The sequence below is a fragment of the Gopherus evgoodei genome, chromosome 6, assembly GCF_007399415.2.
Source record: "Gopherus evgoodei ecotype Sinaloan lineage chromosome 6, rGopEvg1_v1.p, whole genome shotgun sequence".
Lineage (NCBI taxonomy): Eukaryota > Metazoa > Chordata > Testudines > Testudinidae > Gopherus > Gopherus evgoodei.
In genome coordinates, this window is record NC_044327.1 from 110384570 (window position 1) to 110403059 (window position 18490).

Below are 18490 nucleotides of genomic sequence, written 5' to 3' on the forward strand. Positions count from 1 at the left end.
TTGTATAGGTAAATCCTGTTCCCATTCCTCCCTCTTCTCTTATTCAGCAGGGAAGAGATCTGATAATCCTCTTGGAATGCAGCAGTTATTACCTACCTGATAGGTTTGAAGTTCTGTATTCCAAGCAGATTAACAGTTTAACTAGCTGGAGTGAAAGTCTCTCTAATTGCACTGACGAAGTTTGAGAAATGTATATCATTTTACTATAGAGGCATTTTCACTATATCCAGTAATATGAGATGAAAAATCCTTGACTCCCACTAAGCTTGTGTAATTGGGCTTTATGTGGTTGTCTTGTACAAAGGCTGGTGGAGAGGACAAATTGCACTGTCCAGCTGAGGGGGTTCCTGAACTGCAGTTCACTGCCCCTGCTTCATTGGGGGGGGGGGGAGGTAGAGGGTGCAGGGATGCAGGAGGGGGGATGAGTGTCAGTGATAGGACCCCCAGAAATGACCATTCAGATCATACTAATATCAGAAAGACAACTATAGCATGAAAGGCCTTTCACAGGCCACCATTTATGCAGTTTTCATTCTATATATAAAAACAAAAGAGTTGGCAAGTCAAATATTAAACCTATAATAAGCAAACAGAAAACTGACAAAGTACACACACTTTTTGAGTAGAGAATGATTATTTCAGAATTTACAAGTAAATCCATTAGCTTATGAGTTAATTGAAAACTTAATTCGTAATTTCTTTGACCTGAATGACTAATTACAGAATACGCAGACTTGTCAACCTTTGAATATAAATTAATTTTGAAATTAGGTTGAATTATAACTAAACTAATGACTTTTTCAATCCACTGTTATGATTATAAAGGCTACAGGTAACCAAGTAGAGTTCAGATAACTCTTTGCCACTGTGACAGAGAAAGTTCAATCAATTATTATCCTTCCTCTATAGCAATTATGAATGCACCAATTGTATCGGGTGTAAGAGTCCGAAGGAGTCTGAACATGTGAGAGTTCTCACTGGTAGAATACCTGGCCCACCTGTCACGGCTCTTTAAAGGTTCTCTTGCCACACGTTTGGGCATGTGTACTTGAAAGGCTATGGCACTGAGGCCTCTGCTCCAATGTGTATCAGTCAGCACTGCTGTGGAAACAGAGGGAGGAATGCCTGGGAAACACTTAAAGCACAGAGACAGTGCTACTTGGAGACTGGCTTTCCCTCATCTCTCTACAAATTACCAGTCACACTCACACAACCTCCTACAGTAATAAGTCAATTGCAAATTAACAGCCAGCTTCAGTTAACTTGTACAGCTCTGGTGATCCAAAGCAGCTATAAACCCAACTTTAATTGCTAATATGCTCTGGTTACTTTGCACTGAACTGGTATGCAAGTAAATCTCCCCTTAATAGTAAAATAAAAAAAAATAAGGTTGAAACTATGTATCTTTAAAATATTATGAAGATCACATAGTAGTATTCCCTTTGAGTTTTTGTTTAGTGTTTGTGTATGAGTTTTTATAAAAAAAATAGTTACCCACCCATCTATTGTTGAGATGTGTTGCTCATGTCCATTCCATTCTAGGTGTGTGTACACCCATGTACATGACTGTCAGAGATTTTTGCCTTTATGGTATCCATAGGGCCAGCTGTGATGCTGCCTTGAGTGCCGCGTTCATACGCCCTACGCCCTCCCAGGTCCTTCTTGCTGACAACTCCAACAGGGAGGCAGGAGGGCAGGTAATGGATTGGACATGAGCAACTCAGCTCACAGAACAGTTATGAAAAAGGTAGGTAACCGTTTTTTCTTCTTAGAGTTCTTGCCTAAGCTGATTACATTCTAGGTGACTCGCAAGCAGTATCAATGGGCTCATAGTTCACGGTCTTGCAACTTGCAGCACTGCTCTGCCAAAGCCAGAGTCATCTCGAGCTTGCTGGGTCAGCACATAATGAGATGCGAACATGTAGACAGACAACCAGGTAGCGGCCCTACAGATCTCTTGGATTGCTACTTGTGCCAGGAAGGCAGCTAATGATGCTTGTGCCCTAGTCAAGTGTGTTCTCACAATCACCGGTGGAGGCACTTTTGCCAGCTCACAGCAGTAACGGATGCAGGTCGTGATGCAAGACGAAATCCTCTGAGCAGATACTGGGCGACCCTTCATTCTGTCTGCCACCGCAATGAACAACTGCATTGACTTACAGAATGGCATTGTTCTATCTATGTAGAAGGCCAGCACCCTCCTGAAGGCCAGGGTGTGTAACCTCTGCTCCTCATCTGATGCACAAGGCTTTGGAAAGAAGACGGGCAAGTATGTGTCCTGGCCAGTATGAAACTGGGAAACAACCTTGGGCAGAAACGCTGGGTGCAGTCGCAGTTGGACTCTTATCCCTGTAGAAGACCGCATAGGGTGGCTCCGAGGTAAGCCCCCGATCTTGGACACCCACAGGCTGACGTTATCGCGACGATAGCAAAAGATTCAAGTTGGGGGGGGGAGGCACACTGAAGAGATCCCAGACGTGCGAGTAGAGATGCTCCAGACCTTTCTAAAACCATGTCGTCATGAGTGAAGATCGACTTGCCTTGGAACAGAGGATGGAAAGCCAAGACAGCGGCCAGATGGACCTTGATTGATGACAGGGACAAACCTGGCAGTTTGAGATGCAACAGATAATCCAGAATCTCCCACAGCGAGGCCTGCTCTACCAGAATATGCCATTCTGAGGCCCAACATGTGAATCTATTCCATTTGGCCAGGTAAATCGCTCTGATGAAGGGTTCCCTGCTGCCCCGCAAGACCTGCTGGACACGAGCCGAGCATGCCCATTTATCTGCGCTTAACCATGGCAATAGCCAAGCTGTCAAGTGCAGCACCACAAGGTTTGGATGCAAAAAGCCACTGTGGTTCTGTGACAGCAGATCCAGCCAGAGGGCAGCTGCAGCAGGGAGGCTACCGAAAGGCTCTGCAACGTCCCAAACCAGTGCCGGCAAGGCCACATGGGGCTATTAGGATAATTTTCACCCTATTTTGCCAGTGGTGCTGGCGGGAAAGCATACATCGATGACCACGGAATGAGAAAGGCATCTGACAGGGAGTGCCCATCCATTCCTCAGATTGAACAGAACATGCATTTTCTGTTCTGTCTGGACATGAACAGGTCCACCCGGGGAGTCCCTCATCTCTGGAGGATTATACTGACCACCTCCGGATGGAATGGCCACTTAAGGCGAGAGGAGAAAGTCCTGCTGATGTTAACTGCCAGGAGGTTCCTGGTTCCAGGCAGGTGCGTGGCTATCAGATGAATGGCATGCCGCACACAAAAATCCCAAAGACAGAGAGCTTCTTGACAAAGGGCCGAAGACCTGGCACCTCCCTGACAGTTGATGTAACACATCATGGCAGTTTTGTCCATCAGGACCTGCACCACCTTGCCCTTCAGATGGGGTAAGAACTCCTGACAGGCCAGACGAACCGCTCTGAGCTCCCTGATGTTGATATGGAGGTCCAGATCATCCTGCAACCAGTGGTCCTGGGTGCTCAGCTTGCCCAGGTGGGCTCCCAGGTCCAAAGCACAGCCCAGGTCCAAAGCACTGGAGACCAGGATCCATGACGGGGATGAGGTCATGATAGAGACTCCCTCTATTACCAAATCCAGCCATCAATCCAGGGATGACCCAATGTGGTCCGGTACCCTGACTATCCAGTCTAGATCATGCCTGTTGGGAATATAGACCGAAGCCAGCCACGCTTGCTCCATCTCCGGCCCCTGCAGAGCATGGCTGACCACATATGTACACACGGCCATATGGCCCAACAGCTATAGGCAGGCATGAGCTGTGGAGAGTGAGCGGTTCTTAACATGGGAGATCAGGTCCAACATGGCCTGAAAACGCACTTCTGGAAAGAAGGCTCTGGCTCACATGGAGTCAAGAACCGCCCCAATGAACTCTATTCACTAGACAGGAGTTAAAGTGGATTTATTTCTCATTTATTAACAGGCGCAGGTCACGGCAAATGGAATGCACAAGATCAAGGTTCCTCTGCACTTACTCCTGAGACCTGCCCTTGATAAGCCAGGCATCGAGATATGGAAAGACCTGGACCCCTTAGCATCTCAGGTAAGCAGCCACTGGCACCATACATTTTGTGAAGATCCTGGAGGCCAACGAGAGGCCAAAGGACAGCACTGTGAATTGGAAATGGTGCCCATCAGCTATGAAACTGAGGAAGCAGCTGGGAATATGGAAATAAGTGTTCTTTAAGTCAACGGTGGTGTATCTATCTCTCGGATTCAGGAAGGGGATGATGGCCGCCAGGGATACCATGTAAAACTTCAACTTTTTCAGAGACTTGTTGAAGTCCTCTTTTGCCTTCGGAATTAGGAAGTAGCAGGAATAGAACCCTTTTCCTTTCATGTCCCGAGAGACCTCCTCCACCATCCTAGGCACAGGAGGTTTTTGACCTCTTGAACAAGGAGTTATCTGTGAGAAGTGTTCCTGAAGAGGGATAGGAAAAGAGGAGGTGGGGGAAGGAGCAGCAGAAAATTGCAGGGTATAGCCCCAAGATATTAGGTCCAGCATCCAGCGGTCCGAGGTGACCTGCAACCAGACCAAAAAGTAGGGACGAAAACAACTGAGGAAAGGACAGGGTGGATCCAGGGAATTGACTGGGGCATCGCTCTTGAGTGCACCTTCAAAATGAGCTTCTGGCTTCCTGAATGCTTTGCTGGGCTAGGCTGCACAGGTGAGGAGGGGGAGGAAGGGCGGTGATGACTAAAACTCATGTCTCTATCCCTCCTCCTAGCAGACCCCTAATGAGGCTGCCAAGGCCTTGGTGGTGGGGGCGTCCAGAACTGCTTCTGTGCAGACTGCAGTGTACGTATGCTCAGTGAGTGAAGGGTGGTCCGAGTGTCCTTCAACCCATGCAGCCTTGCATTCATTTGTTCGGACAAGAGACCATTCCCATCAAATGAAAGGTCCTGGATTGAGGTCTGCATCTCTTGGGAAAGACCAGTGGTCTGAAGCCAGAAGCTGAGCCTCATAACCACCACCAGTGCAATCATCCTAGCCACCGAGTCTACAGTGTCCCATGCCATTTGGAAGGAGCACCTAGATGTCACAGTGCCATTGGCCACCAGTGTGCCGAATTCACGGGCCAAACTCTGCAGAGGGACTCTTTGAACTTATGGAGGGAGTCCCATAAATTAAAATTTTATCTGCCTGAGAGGGTCTCATGGTTTTCCACCCGGAACTGTAGGCTGGCAGTGAAATAAATTTTTCTCCCCAAAAGGTCCAATCTTTTGGCCTATATTTCTGAGAGTTGAGCTGATGTGTCCCTGCTTGTCTTCTTCATTGGCCATAGAGACAACCAGTGAGCCAGAGATGGGGAGTATAAAGGTACTCAACTCTTTGGCTGGGACCAAGTACTTCTTTTTGGCCCTTTTGGAGGTGGGAGGGATGGAAGATGGGGTTTGCCAGTAGGCCTTGGCAATTCTGAGGATCCCATCATGCACTGGTAGTGCAACATGGACCAAGGTAAAGGCTGAGAGGACACTGAACAAGGTGTCTGCCTGTTTGGCCATCTCCTCCACCTCTAGGTCCAAGTTCTCGGCCACCCATTGAAGCAGGGTCTGGTGTTCTTTAAAGTCATCAGGAGGGCTGGCCCTTGAGGGTCCTGCAACCGCCTTGTCTGGGGATGAAGATGACGACTGTACCACTGGGGGAGGCCCTGGGGCATCGTCCATGGGGAAGGGAGGTTTAGAGGAGCGACTTGTTGCTCTGAGGCCATAGCAGATGAGTGGTGCAAAGGGGGAATCATCATGACCGGAACACCTCATGACTCCAATAAGGTCACTGTGCTGGCCACTAGCTATGCTGAGAAGGTGGCACCATCGATGTAGACAGGGCCTCGGAAGCATAACTGCACCAATGGGGTCTGGGCGAGGAGCTGAAGTGCCCTTCCATGCTGGAGCAATCCCCTTCCAGTGACCACAGTGGGACCATCGACACTTGTGTCTGCCTGCTCACTGCTGAAGACCAGTGCCTGGAATGAGAGGATCAGTGCCAGTATTGAGGGGACCGGTGCCGGGGCAACCGGAGTTATGATGGGGAGCCCTCCCATGGGGCAGGCAACCAAGATCTGCGCCAAAAGGACAACTGGCGGGAGGGCGAACTCCTGTCAGTAGTATGGAGACTGGCGCCTCCCCCTAGGTGATCCATGTTGAGACAGTAGGGACCGCAATTGAGGTAACAGTGACCAAGGGTGATTCCCAGAGGATCTGGGCTGTGACTCCAGAACCTGTGGTACGGTGAAGAGCACTGCCTTGTCTCGGGGGATCAGCGACACTCCACTGCCCTGAGGGCTCTTAGCAGTTGGCTTGCCCTCATAGGGCACCTTTGCAGTTTCCTGCGGTGTGGGCGGAAGCCTGTGGCGCTCTCGGCACCACAGAAGCTTGAGAAGGCATCAATGCAATCAGGAGTTTTAGTCTCCTACCGCTCCTGGGAGTTGGTGGCGGATCCTTTAAGGAGCTAAAGCCCCATCTGGGGAGGCACATACACGTGGGTCCTTTGCCTGATGTGTGATGGCCCTCCTTGCCCGGTGCTGGGGACTGTGCTGCTTTGTTTTCTTTTTGGATACCAGCCATGGGAAGTGGTGCAGGGTGGAGCCCAGTGCCCAGGGTGTGCTGCGCACAGAGGCCGAGATATTAGGTGAGTCTTGGCAGGATGGTTCGGAAGCCAGACGAAGGGCAGCCTCCATGAAGAGAGCCTGCAAACAAATATGCTGCTCTTTCCGAGTCCTGGGTTGAAAATATTTACAAATACAACCCTTGTCCTTCACATGTGATTCCTCCAAGCACTTGAGGCTGCTGCTGTGGGGGTCACTTACAGGCATAGGCCTGTTATAGTCTGCGCATGGCTTAAGCCCCAGAGACTGGGGCATGCCCCGTCTGGGGCGACGTGGGACTAACTGCTAACTACACTTAACAACTACTTAACGGTACTATATACAAACTATTTACAAGGCCTTAAAGCTTGAAGTTAGAGGAGATGAAACTGCTCAAAGGCACTCTGAGCAACCACCATAGGCGGTAAGAAGGAACAGGGAGTGTGTAGGGTTTGCGTCGCCTGATATACTGACACATGAGCATGGCACTCAAGGGGGAGCTACAGATGGCCCTCTGGATATCGCTAAGGCAAAAATCTCTGACGACCACACACATGGGCATGCACACACCTAGAATGGAACTGACATGAGCAAGCACACAAGAACCAAGGGCATGCAAAGAAAAAGCTATGCTAAAATGGAGATGCTGTTGACAGTATGTTTCAGTAATTACCTCCAAACTATGCATTATAAACCCAGCTTTGAGTTAAGGTGAAACTTAAAAGAAATCTAAATATTTTAATGCATAGAAATGCACAGTTAAGGAATCCAAAACAACCATAATGCTGCCCTCTACTGACACCATGGGGAATAGAGAAAATGTGCAAAAAACCCCCTATTTTTAAAAATCAGTTTAATCTAGTGTGAAGTCACAAACACTGAAATGTCAAAGTTTTATTATTATTGCACTGCATTACTAAAAGACGGAGTTAAATATTACGTGTACATTTCTATATCTAAAAATATTTGAATTTCTTTTAAGTTTAATCTTAACATTGAGATTCCTTGATTTGCTATGCTTGGTTTGTGCAACTCAAAGGTGGTGGGGCTTAGCTCAAAAGTTTGAAAAGAGCTTAGGGTGCAGGGAGAGGGTAGCTAGAGGCTGGGTGCACACAGGTAATGGCTGTGGGTATAATCAGGGGAGTGGCTAGGGCAGGGAGGTAGCTCAGGGTGCAGGAAGAGGTAGCTGGGGCTGTGCGCAGGCAGCAAGGTAGCTCAGGATGCAGGGAGAGGGGTACTAGGGGCTGTGTGTGGTCAGGGAGCAGCTCAGGGTGCAGGGAAGGCGTAGCCTCAGGGTGTAGGGAGAGGGATATTAGGGGCTGTGTGCTGGGAAGACTCCTCTGCGGTCCCTGATCCCAGAGGGGTCTGCCAGCCACAGAGCCGGGTCTCCCCATCCGGGGGGCTCTTACCAGCTGCCTCTGAGGGAGCAAAGGGGGCTGGGAGCTGAGGAACACCTTCAACTTGGAGCACCAGCAGGACAAGAAGGAACGCTGCTGCTGTCTAGCCCATGGCACCAGCCAGAGCAGGAGCTGCTCCACACTGCTCGGCTCCGGCTTCCTGCCTCCGACCTGGTCGAGGGGCAGGGGCGAAGAAGAGGTGTGGAGCTGCTCCCGAGACTGCCGTGTTCTTGTGCTGTACCTTGGGAGAGGTGGGGGGAAATTCCTCTATGTCCCCAACTCTGCCCATTGGCTCAGGGCTTCTGCCCCACAGGGAGCACCAGGGCTCAAGGCTTCAGGATTCAACTTCCCTGAGGGGGGTGCTGGGATCTGAGCTTCAGCCGTGGGGCCCTGTGGTCCCCTTGAAAGGGTTCGTGGTCCCCCAGAGGGCTGCGGAACTCCAGTTGAGAACCACTGGAGTACATTACCAAAATTTGTTTGCAAAATGGCTAAAGAGCTAAACGAAGTGGTAAACAAATAATCCAAATTTGAGCTCAGACAACTGCAGCTACCAAAAACCTAAATACTAGCTGAATGCCACACAAACTTTAGCAATCCCTAAAAATCTATTTAGCTACCTACTGTCAACTGAACATCACTACTTTATCACTTAATATCAGGAAATACCAACTCCCTTGTGATAAAAGACTAAATCTGTCTACATATTAAAATTTCCTTTTTAGAATTATTAAAATCCTAAGTAAAAAGAAATCCTCCAGCCCTAATTTCTAAGTTGAACTCTTATTCTTACAACTAATACTGTTTATAGATTTCAAAGTCTATGGAATTCCACTTGTGCACTTTACTGCATCTATTAGAATCCAACACGTAAGATGGACAGTGCGACACTGGCACACCAGGTGCCAACTCATGCCAAGGCCTCAGGCCTCACTGAACACAGACAAAAACATAACTGGAAACCAGTCTGTCTTACCTGTGTGTTAGTATTGTTAAGATAAATATTAGAGCTGTAAGAATGTGTTTGGTGTTTAGACATTATGATTAGTGTAGGATGCCGCACATACAAATTTCACTTATAACCTTTATCTTGCATGATATAAAGTTATGAGTGTCTGCATTGTAAACCTCCGTAATTGTGTAACTGACCAAACAAGAAAAAGAGCATTAATTAAGGTGAAGTGCTCATCCTGCACATAAGATGGCCCATTGAAAGCAAATCAGGAACTATGAGGCAACAAAGGGCAGAGACCTTGTTGACTACATTCCTCACTCTCTCCAGGAAGAGAAGATCTGCACATGAACTTATCCCAGCAGTCTGGATTCTGGAGTGAAGGGATAAAAATCCCTGACAATGAGAAACTGGGATCTTTATACTGTCTGGACTCTGAGGGGCAAAGATTAACAAACATAAGCAAGAAATCTTCATGCTGCTTAGCATGGGGCACCCCTGAAGAATGTACAGAGCTGCTTATTTTAGAACCTTATATTACCTTTTTAAATATAAAACTGTAACTCGTGTGTGTGTATGTTTCCTGTGAATAACTCATTTCTTTTCTTAGTTAATAAATCTTTAGTTAGTATATTACAGTATTGGCTACAAGCATTGTCTTTGGTTTGAGATATGAGTACAATCGACCTGGAATAAGTGACTGGTGCTTTGGACTGGGAGTAACCTGAATATTGTCGTCATTATTGGTGTAAAGTAACCATCTACCACACAGTTCAGATGGCAAGACAGACTGGAATGCCCAAGGGGACTGTCTGTGACTCCATGGTAAAACTGTTATAGTGCTTTAGAAGTTCACCTTTTTTATTGGGCTGATGAAATCTAATTATAGAACATACAAGGAGTTTGGGGTTTCTGCCCTGCTTTTTGACAGTCTTCCCTGAGGCTGCCACTCACAGGCATGAGCCACTCCAGATAGCGTGATGTACAATAACCTAGTTTATTCAGTGAAGACCCAGTTTTCTGGGGGCACCTTTTGTCCTGACATATTGTACTAAAACACACGTTTTTGTCCCAGTTTCAATATAACTGTTTAACTGCCTGACTGGCATTCTTCCATCAGCTGGCCTCACCAACTTTATATTAATAACTCAAGTTTCTACCACCTCTGGAGGAGATTTGAAAAGGCATAAAGAGGAAATAGACACCCAATGAGAGTTGGGTGTCTAACTCCACTTGTGCCTTGTTAATTTCTCTACTGAATTGTCTGTGCAACAGTGTAATTGTTCTAGCTTACAAACCTTTCTGCATCATAAAGCAAAAGCCCTAGCTGATCTTGTCCCAACTCTCATTAGTAATTCCATCATAGAGTTTAGAGAGTTGTATGAAACCTTCTAATGTCCACCTATTCTGATTCTTTGGTGGGAAGGCAGGGTTGTTTGTGTTTTAATTAACACTATGTTTCCACAAACTTAATTTTTTTTAAATCTGGCACCAAGTAGTTTAAGGTTACAATAGCAACCCAACTGTGTCCAGATCCAATTAGAAAATTGTCGTCGTCTTATTTAAAATGTTTTTCATTATACAGGCAACAATTTCAATCAAGATGTAGGTTGTTAGATGGATACTTTCATGGATTAAAACTACCCCAAGAAGAAACACTTCAAGTGTTCCAGATTTGAAGGACATAATCAAATTTCAGGGTAGTTATTACCAATTATCTATCCACTAGGACATTGTTTTCTATTTCATGACAATTATGTTTTCAGGATCATTCAAATGAACAAAGCTGAGTAGAAGTGGCTTGGTTCTCTTTTAGGTCTGCTATCTGCTATTTGCATTCCAATCCGTCCATGTTGACCACTTCAATATGGTCATGCTTTGCCTCATAACCCAAACTCTTTTCTCTAGTACCTGGTTTCTCTCAAAATTTAGCTCTCTTCTCCGGCTCTATCTTCTGACTACACACTTATGATTCAAAGTTTGCTTACATGCCATGCAGTTTGAAGTTTGTATAAATTAAGATTAAACTTTTGTAATGGTTTAAGCATGCCGCATCTTCCCCTCTGATCCCCTGAAATATTTTACATGGCTAAATTAATTGTAACTCCTCCTTCCAAGTTTTATATTTTGTATGGAGTTGTTACCAATATCTTCCATCCCTAATAATTTTTTTTAAATGCCATTAGTTTTTAAGTGAATTTCTTAAGAATGACTGTGCTTGCTTCACAAAAGGCATCTCCCCTTGCAATTTGATTCAATAGTTAAGTATAACTTTTCCCTCAAAATCTGCAAAAACTTCATCAGCTCTTGTTTCCTCCTTTGCAAAATTCTTGGCCAGGGATAAATTAACTTAGATTCAAAACAGCTATTCAGTTCATGACAACAGAAAGTTTTATCACTTTCGATATATTTTTGTGTATTACATATAAACGATTCCCACAATTCCCTCAAACAGATTTCACCACAGGGTTCTGCCCCATGAGCAACTGGGAGGTCACCAGGGCGAGGAAGCAAGGGTCTCAGTTAACCCATGTCCCTGCCATCTGAGGTGCTGACAGCCACCACTGCAACAACAACATTTGGAACAGCTGCAGTTCATGTTAACAATCTCACTGGTATGATAAGACAAATATAAGAAAAGAGCCAAAGATAAATTCAAAGCCATTATAAAAAAAAAAAAAAAAAAAAAAGACAACAACAACAAAGCAAATCCCTTCCCCAAACAAAATCCCACTAATTTGGAGGAGACTAACCTTATTTTTACCAAATTCCCATTAGATTTCTAGTGTCCCTGCTTATCCCCAAGGAGTAACCAAGATACACAGCATCCTGACATTACCCAAAGGTAAAACACAAAGATCGGAATTTGTCATATTTGTGATCCACACACATTTGTGAGGACTTGACCTTTTTTTTTTTTTAAATGTATAAAATGTAATTAGTAGAAACATATCCTCACCACTTTGTACCCCGTATCTGTTTTGCATGCTTTTCTCCCTGAAAACATTAGGATTCCTTGCCAGGACAGCCTGCAGCAAGACTGGTATATCTCCCTCTGGATCATCGCTGCCAAGGTTATCTTTCAATTCTCTGGGATTGAAGAGATAAGCAAACAAAAAAAAGTGAATGTTTTCAAAATATTGCAGGCTACAGGTTAAAGCCACAGACCTGCTCAACAATAAATAGAAAGAAGTCTAAAATGTTGTCCCTCTGTGTCTGAATTTGAGATTCTTATTCCTTTTTTCCACAGACTGGAGGGAAAGTATTTGTATCTGTCTTCATATTAATAATTTCCCCACTATTACCAGTTTTAGACTAATGATAAAACTTCCCATATTCACTCAGAGCCTCCTCTTCTCCGTCGCAGAACAATGCACTAATGGCAAAGCCACCAAGAAAGTGTCATTTTAACGGTACACTATTAATAAGAAGACAAACCTTATTTCTATCACACTCCGGTTTGAGCTAACAATTTAAGCACGCTTCCTGTTTAATCAGGCAACTGCCAAATCCTTGACAGGATAGGACTGTCATCCACCCATCCACGGGAGTTACAGGATTTTCTTTAAGATGTTCCTGTGTTTACACTCCCTCCCCGCAGGCTTGGGAGCTTTTTTAAAATATTGGCTTATCTTGGGGAATTGGCTTCAGAGTCAACCATAGTAAATTACTAGAACATTTGGAGAGTAATGTAGGGAGCAAAGCCCCAAAGACAAGCCAATTCACAAGACAGAAAAAGGCTCAGGAAGCATACTTGACAAACAGTTTGAAATTTCTAAGTACAGGAGCCATTCAAAGCAGATGAGTTTTAAGAGCCAGAGTAGAAACATAAGCATATTCATAGCAGTGTTAGAGAAATAAATATGTAGTGATTATGCAAATTCCTGTACAATCATTGACTGATAATGAATGCGGGCCAGAGTACAAGAATGTTACCAGGTGTCTGATTCCTATAAACAAAGCAGGTCCAGATACTTTGTCCCAATACAGGTGCTCTGTTTGGCCAATTAAGTGGAGGGTAGGGGGGAGTGTCTGGGGCTATAAAGGATCAGGGAGAATCTGAGAAGGAGCAGGTCCTTGAAAGAAGCTGGAGGAGGTCCCGAGGGAAAGGCTCAAAGCAGGAGAACAGCAGAGGGGTTTGCTGGCTGGCCTTCCCAAGCTGGACAGCCAGGGCCAGAGGGCTGAAGGCACAAAAGCAGCAGAAGGAGTTGTCTGCTTACTTCCAAACTAGAGCCAAGGGCCACAGAGGAGTGAAGGCAGGGAAGCAGCAGAGGACCTTACCCATTAGCCTGTCTGAGATGAGAACGGAATAAGGGGAGTGATGGATGCTCCCATGTACTCCCAGCAAGAGACCACGGGGGCTCCTACTGGGAAGAGTAGGGTCACACACCAGTTGGAAGGGCTTAGGTGGATGTCCTGACAGGACAGGACAGAAGAAAAGTGGTGGTGGAAGATGCTGGAGTGTACTATGTGCTATGTCAATGCATTAGCTGGTGGGAGATTTTAAGGACTATATGCAGTGGGGGGTTATAAATGGACTATTTTAGGACTTTTATTATGGATTATTTAAGTGACATTTTTGAGATAAACAGGTCCCAAGGAAAAGCATAACTGAAGCAAGAAACAACATAGCAGCCCGAGAAGGGAACTGGGATAGTAAACCTGGCATTAGGGAACCCAGGGATATGGGGAAGTTGTTGACAAGAGATATGAAAAAGAATATAGAAATGATACACCCACAACCCATAAAATTGCAAGTAACAACATATCTGGAGGAAAATATACAATTATTAATATGCAATTGTCCAGTAACCTTGCACTTTGATTAGCTAAAACTATTTAATGTTGTTCTAATACAAATTGTATTGCAGTATACAAACTTGACAATGTACTTGCATATTTTCAATTTGAATAAATAAAACCATTTCTTATATCTATCTTTACTCATTTTAATGTCACAAAGAACAAACAAGTTATTCTGACACTTTGGTGTGAAGAAATACAAAGTACATACATGTGATCTGTTGACACCTGGTTGAGGCTGTGTACAAGTTGTGAAACCAGATTTTCATCCCTGCAGGCCAGAAGGCAGTTTACCTCTTCTGCTATCCGTCCATTAAAGAGCAGGCTTTTTGTAGTTGTAGCAGGTAAAGGTGATGGAAGAGGCAGCTGGTTCAAAACTGCATTAGAAGAAAAAAAGTAACTCAAATTATTCCACTGGAAATTAGCCAAGAGACCTGCATCAGTTTATTCTCTCACGTCCTTAAAAAAGAAACACAGTACGTTTGAAACAAATTGAAGATCTCTAAGTTTCTCCTTAGATCAACAAAATCTGGAATTCTATTTTAAACTAAAAAACTGAATTTGGTCACCTCCACAGATTGTATTATGGGATTATTTTAATTTAAAGACATCATATGATACTGATTTCTTTTTCCCAAAAAATATTTTCTAATAAAACAGAAAACACAATAATTAATATACTAGAACAATTTAGCCTTGGAGCTGAATCAATTAAAAAGGGAGAAAAAAGAAAAAACAATATGGTTGCACATAATTCAATGATTATGTGCTTAAAATGTAGTTTCATCTGCAAGTTGCAGCGGCATGGATGAAGTGTTCAATGTCACTTGTTTCCAAGATGAATGGATAAAAAAAAATCAACATGATTTGAGGAAATCTTGATTTAAATAAACTATGTTAATCTTGTTTTGCATTTCTACTTGTTATTTTCCTAAAGGACAGTTCCATCTCACTGATTGATACAACCATTAAAACATGTTAATTTGCAATTAAATGTAGCCTTTGAACTAAATTTGGTACCTTTTGTTAACCAGAAGGATATGGTATATCTATACAGAACTATTTCTGCAATTATATATCTTAATATATGTTCATATTTTTAATTTTTACATATTTTACGTTAATAAGAAATTTATTCATTTTTTTCTATCAAATTACTTTTTACTCATGATTTTGCAACAAGCTGGTTTTGGATGGAAATTTGAATTCCATCAAAAATGTACAAAAACAGTATTTTAAAATGGGGTTTTTAATCAGTTAAATTAGCTATCTTAAATACACTGAATATATTAAAAAAAGATCAAAACATATTTTCCATTGAAAATAAACTCATTTATTAAACAGTGCCTAGTCACCATGTTCAAGTTATTAGAATTAATAGACCTCATCCTCTCCCACCTCATTTTTATTCATATATTCGAAGACGAAAAACAAGCTTTCCTGCTTTTTCATTTCCAATTGGTGTCTCAACTTGGAACAAAGTAGACCAAATGAAGAAAATATTCTGTTTGCATGTGCAGAAAAGGATACTGCCATCAGAAGCTGGTTTAGCACTTCAACAGCCTCTGGTTCCAGGCGGTCAGTCAGTGACTTCCACAGTTCAGTTGTTTGACTTTCTGTAAAACTTCAACAGCAAACATATACTGCTTGAATGGTTCACCTCCAGCCCTGAAATTTATTATGGTTGGTATGACTGAAGGATGATTATTAGATGTTCATGTCATAACAGCATCTTCCAGTTCAGTAGTTGGGAATCTATACTCTGGCACTTTCTCTGTTGAGAATATTGGCAAGAAAATGAGATGGGGTGAATTTTGATCCATCTGCTTCTTCACAGAATTCAATTTAACTCTGCTACTGAATATTTCCTTCTGCAGTGTTCTTTGGAATTTCTTTCCAGATTTCAATAGCATCAGCAATAGAGCAGCTATTTTTTTGCACTTTGTCCAAAGCTATGGAAATAGGTTTCAGAATATTCAACATAGCTTCCATGTTTCTCTTTAGTCCAGTGTTGACTACTTGGGCTGTGACAGTCCATCTACTTTGTAATGATATTCTTCTCAAATTCCAGTTTTTAATTAACAGCTCAAAATAATCAACCACTGAATTCCATCATGCCTCTTTGGTGAGAATTAGTTTTGATCCTCTGTCTCTTCAGTAAAGTTGAAGCAAAACAATTGTTACAGAAGCTTTTCCTAATTTCAACAACATTTTCCATTATTGTTAGAGTATTTAAATCTTTGGCTAAAAGATATAACATATGGATGCAGTGCTCATCTGATGTAAGTTTCAAGTTTACTTCATTATCCTTCTTTTCTTCTCATTTCAATTTCGGCATATCACTTCTAATTTATTTTAAAATTTTACTATAGTAAGTTCAGGCCTTAACATAGTATATCATAATTTCAAATTTAATTTTAAACATGTTTAGGTTTTAAAAGAAACAAAATACTGAACAAAAATGTAGAAAAAGTATGACAAAAAACAAAATATAGAAGTACTTACGGTCTGTGAGACTAGCAATCCCTGCAAGAGTAGTGATGGGCACATGAGGCATATCCCCATTCATCCTGAAGCTCTGGGAGGGGTGCCTACACAGATATTTCAGTTCAGGTGCCAGCTATCATTTCTTTCCATCTCCCAACCACTGCAAAAAGCAAACAAGAACCAAACAAAAATTCAATTTGCGTAAAGCTACTTGGAATTCAAAAGGATTACAAAATTACAACAAAGCATGAACAGTTTATATCATCCTTAGTGCACTTTTCTATTCACAGAGAACAACTTTATTAATAAATAGTAAAGAAATACTGGTATAAAAGAGTACGAAACCACAAATGAATCTCATCAGTACTGGGTTGAACAATTAACATGTGAGCTTATTCAAATGACATAACAGTGATCAAAAAGGTATGCTTCTCCTAAGGATTTTATTACAAAGGAAACTGTTGCTCAATTTATACACTAGCAAGCAAACTGTTGACATTTCATTCACTGATATTCTTCTAAGTATCAAACTTTTGATGCATAAAAACTGTTATACCTGATCCTGTGAACAAATGACCTAAGATGACTGTAATTGAAAGATTAATGAAAAAAATCTGTTCACTTTGCACTTGACAGCACTTTATGCCTAGTTAGTTTCAGTATTTACCCTGTATAGTCAGTTTCCAATTTGTGGGGATCTTCCAGACAATAACAGGGTAAAGCAACATTACAAAACAGGAAAGTGTGATGTTTAACTACTAAAGTTAGCAGGGGAACCAAGGGCAGATATAGCATCTTAATCTAACTACAAATGAAGAGTTCAGGCCTAAACACTGTTCTGCTAATGCACATATTCTCTTTCAGTTGAAAACTTCTCCTTACCAGATCTGTGGTAATGTCTAAGGAACTTCTATACAATTATATATGTTAACATTAGGAGGATAGCTCAATGGATTAGTAAAATCTTTCACTTCTAGGTCACTGCCTCAAATCTATTTCAGATTTGTAAATACTGAAAGTTTTCACCTGAATGCTGTTTGCAGTCTTACATGAAATGAGTTAGTTGTCACAGATGAGATGTCCACTAGTTGGAAATAAAACAAAAAACCCAAACCTATCACTCCGGACATCTCTTTACAATCTAAGCATAGACCCCAAAGATTCACTGGGAATGGAAAGTGAGCCATCCTCATAGCTCTAGAGATGGTTCCTTTAGGTCTGGGTTGAGGCATTTTGCAGGATGCTGGGAGAAGCCTGTACACTCTCATACTCTGCGAATTTTCTAAATTAATAGAAATCATCTTCAGAGATATCAATCCAGCACTAAAGAATACTAGTCCAGTTTACATTTAAATAAATCATTGTTAAGCTGTTTATCAATACAGTGAATTCTTTATAACAGCAGCAACCCTCAGCATTCAAGTTCGTCAATACTTACATATAAACCACCCTAAAAACGGAACCTGCAACTGGATATTACAACTGACATCTGGATTAAACAGTCTGTTTCGAAATGTAGCTCTCCAATGAAAAGTAATTATATAAAAGTGGCACTTTCTTACTCTCATGTATCCAGTCATATCTGCTTGTTTCAGGCCTAGTCTATACAGTTTTTATACTGGTATAACTGTTTCAGCTAGGGTTGTGATTTTTTCCCAACAGTTACACTAGTACAAACCCTAGCGTAAATACAATTATATATAAGTACAAGACACCTTTATACAGATATCTTATTCCTCTTCCTGTACAGGAATAAATTATACCAATATAGGCACTTTTATAGCAATCTAGCTGTACCCATAGTAGGGATATTATTTCACTTTAACTATACCAGTATAATTAAAGCAGTACAACTTTTGTGTTTATACCAGTCCTAACTAAATCAGTGGTTCTCAAACTTCTGTACTAGTGATCTCTTTCACATAGCAAGCCTTTGAGTGCAACCTCCCTTCCCCTTAAAAACTAAAAACACTTTTTTATATATTTAACAAAATTATAAATGCTGGAGGCAAAGAAGGATTTGGGATGGAGGCTGACAGCTCACAACACCCCACATCATAACCTCACGACCTACTAAGAAGTCCCAACCCCCAGTTTGAGAACGCCTGAACTAAATCAGGGGTAGCTGTGTTTGTCTGTATCCACAAAAATGAGGAGTCCAGTGGCACCTTAAAGACTAACAGATTTATTTGGGCATAAGTTTTCATGGGTAAAAAACCCACTTCCTCAGGT

At 42.6% G+C, this 18490-nt stretch overlaps 1 protein-coding gene across 4 annotated transcripts in view; it reads right to left on the bottom strand.

The window, feature by feature from the left end:
- NIPBL (NIPBL cohesin loading factor) overlaps window positions 1-18490 on the bottom strand; it is a 328437-nt gene that overhangs the window by 190671 nt on the left and 119276 nt on the right. For 3 of the 4 annotated variants that reach the window (XM_030567521.1, XM_030567520.1, XM_030567522.1), the window contains exons 2-4: window positions 16277-16418; window positions 13983-14148; window positions 11928-12058 (exon numbers count right to left, since the gene is read on the bottom strand). In XM_030567521.1, the coding sequence (XP_030423381.1) occupies window positions 11928-12058; window positions 13983-14148; window positions 16277-16340 (361 nt within the window). In that variant the 5' untranslated portion in view covers window positions 16341-16418. Of the gene's footprint in view, window positions 1-11927; window positions 12059-13982; window positions 14149-16276; window positions 16419-18490 lie in introns of those variants that run through there. The other variant, XM_030567523.1, reaches the window with a different exon arrangement.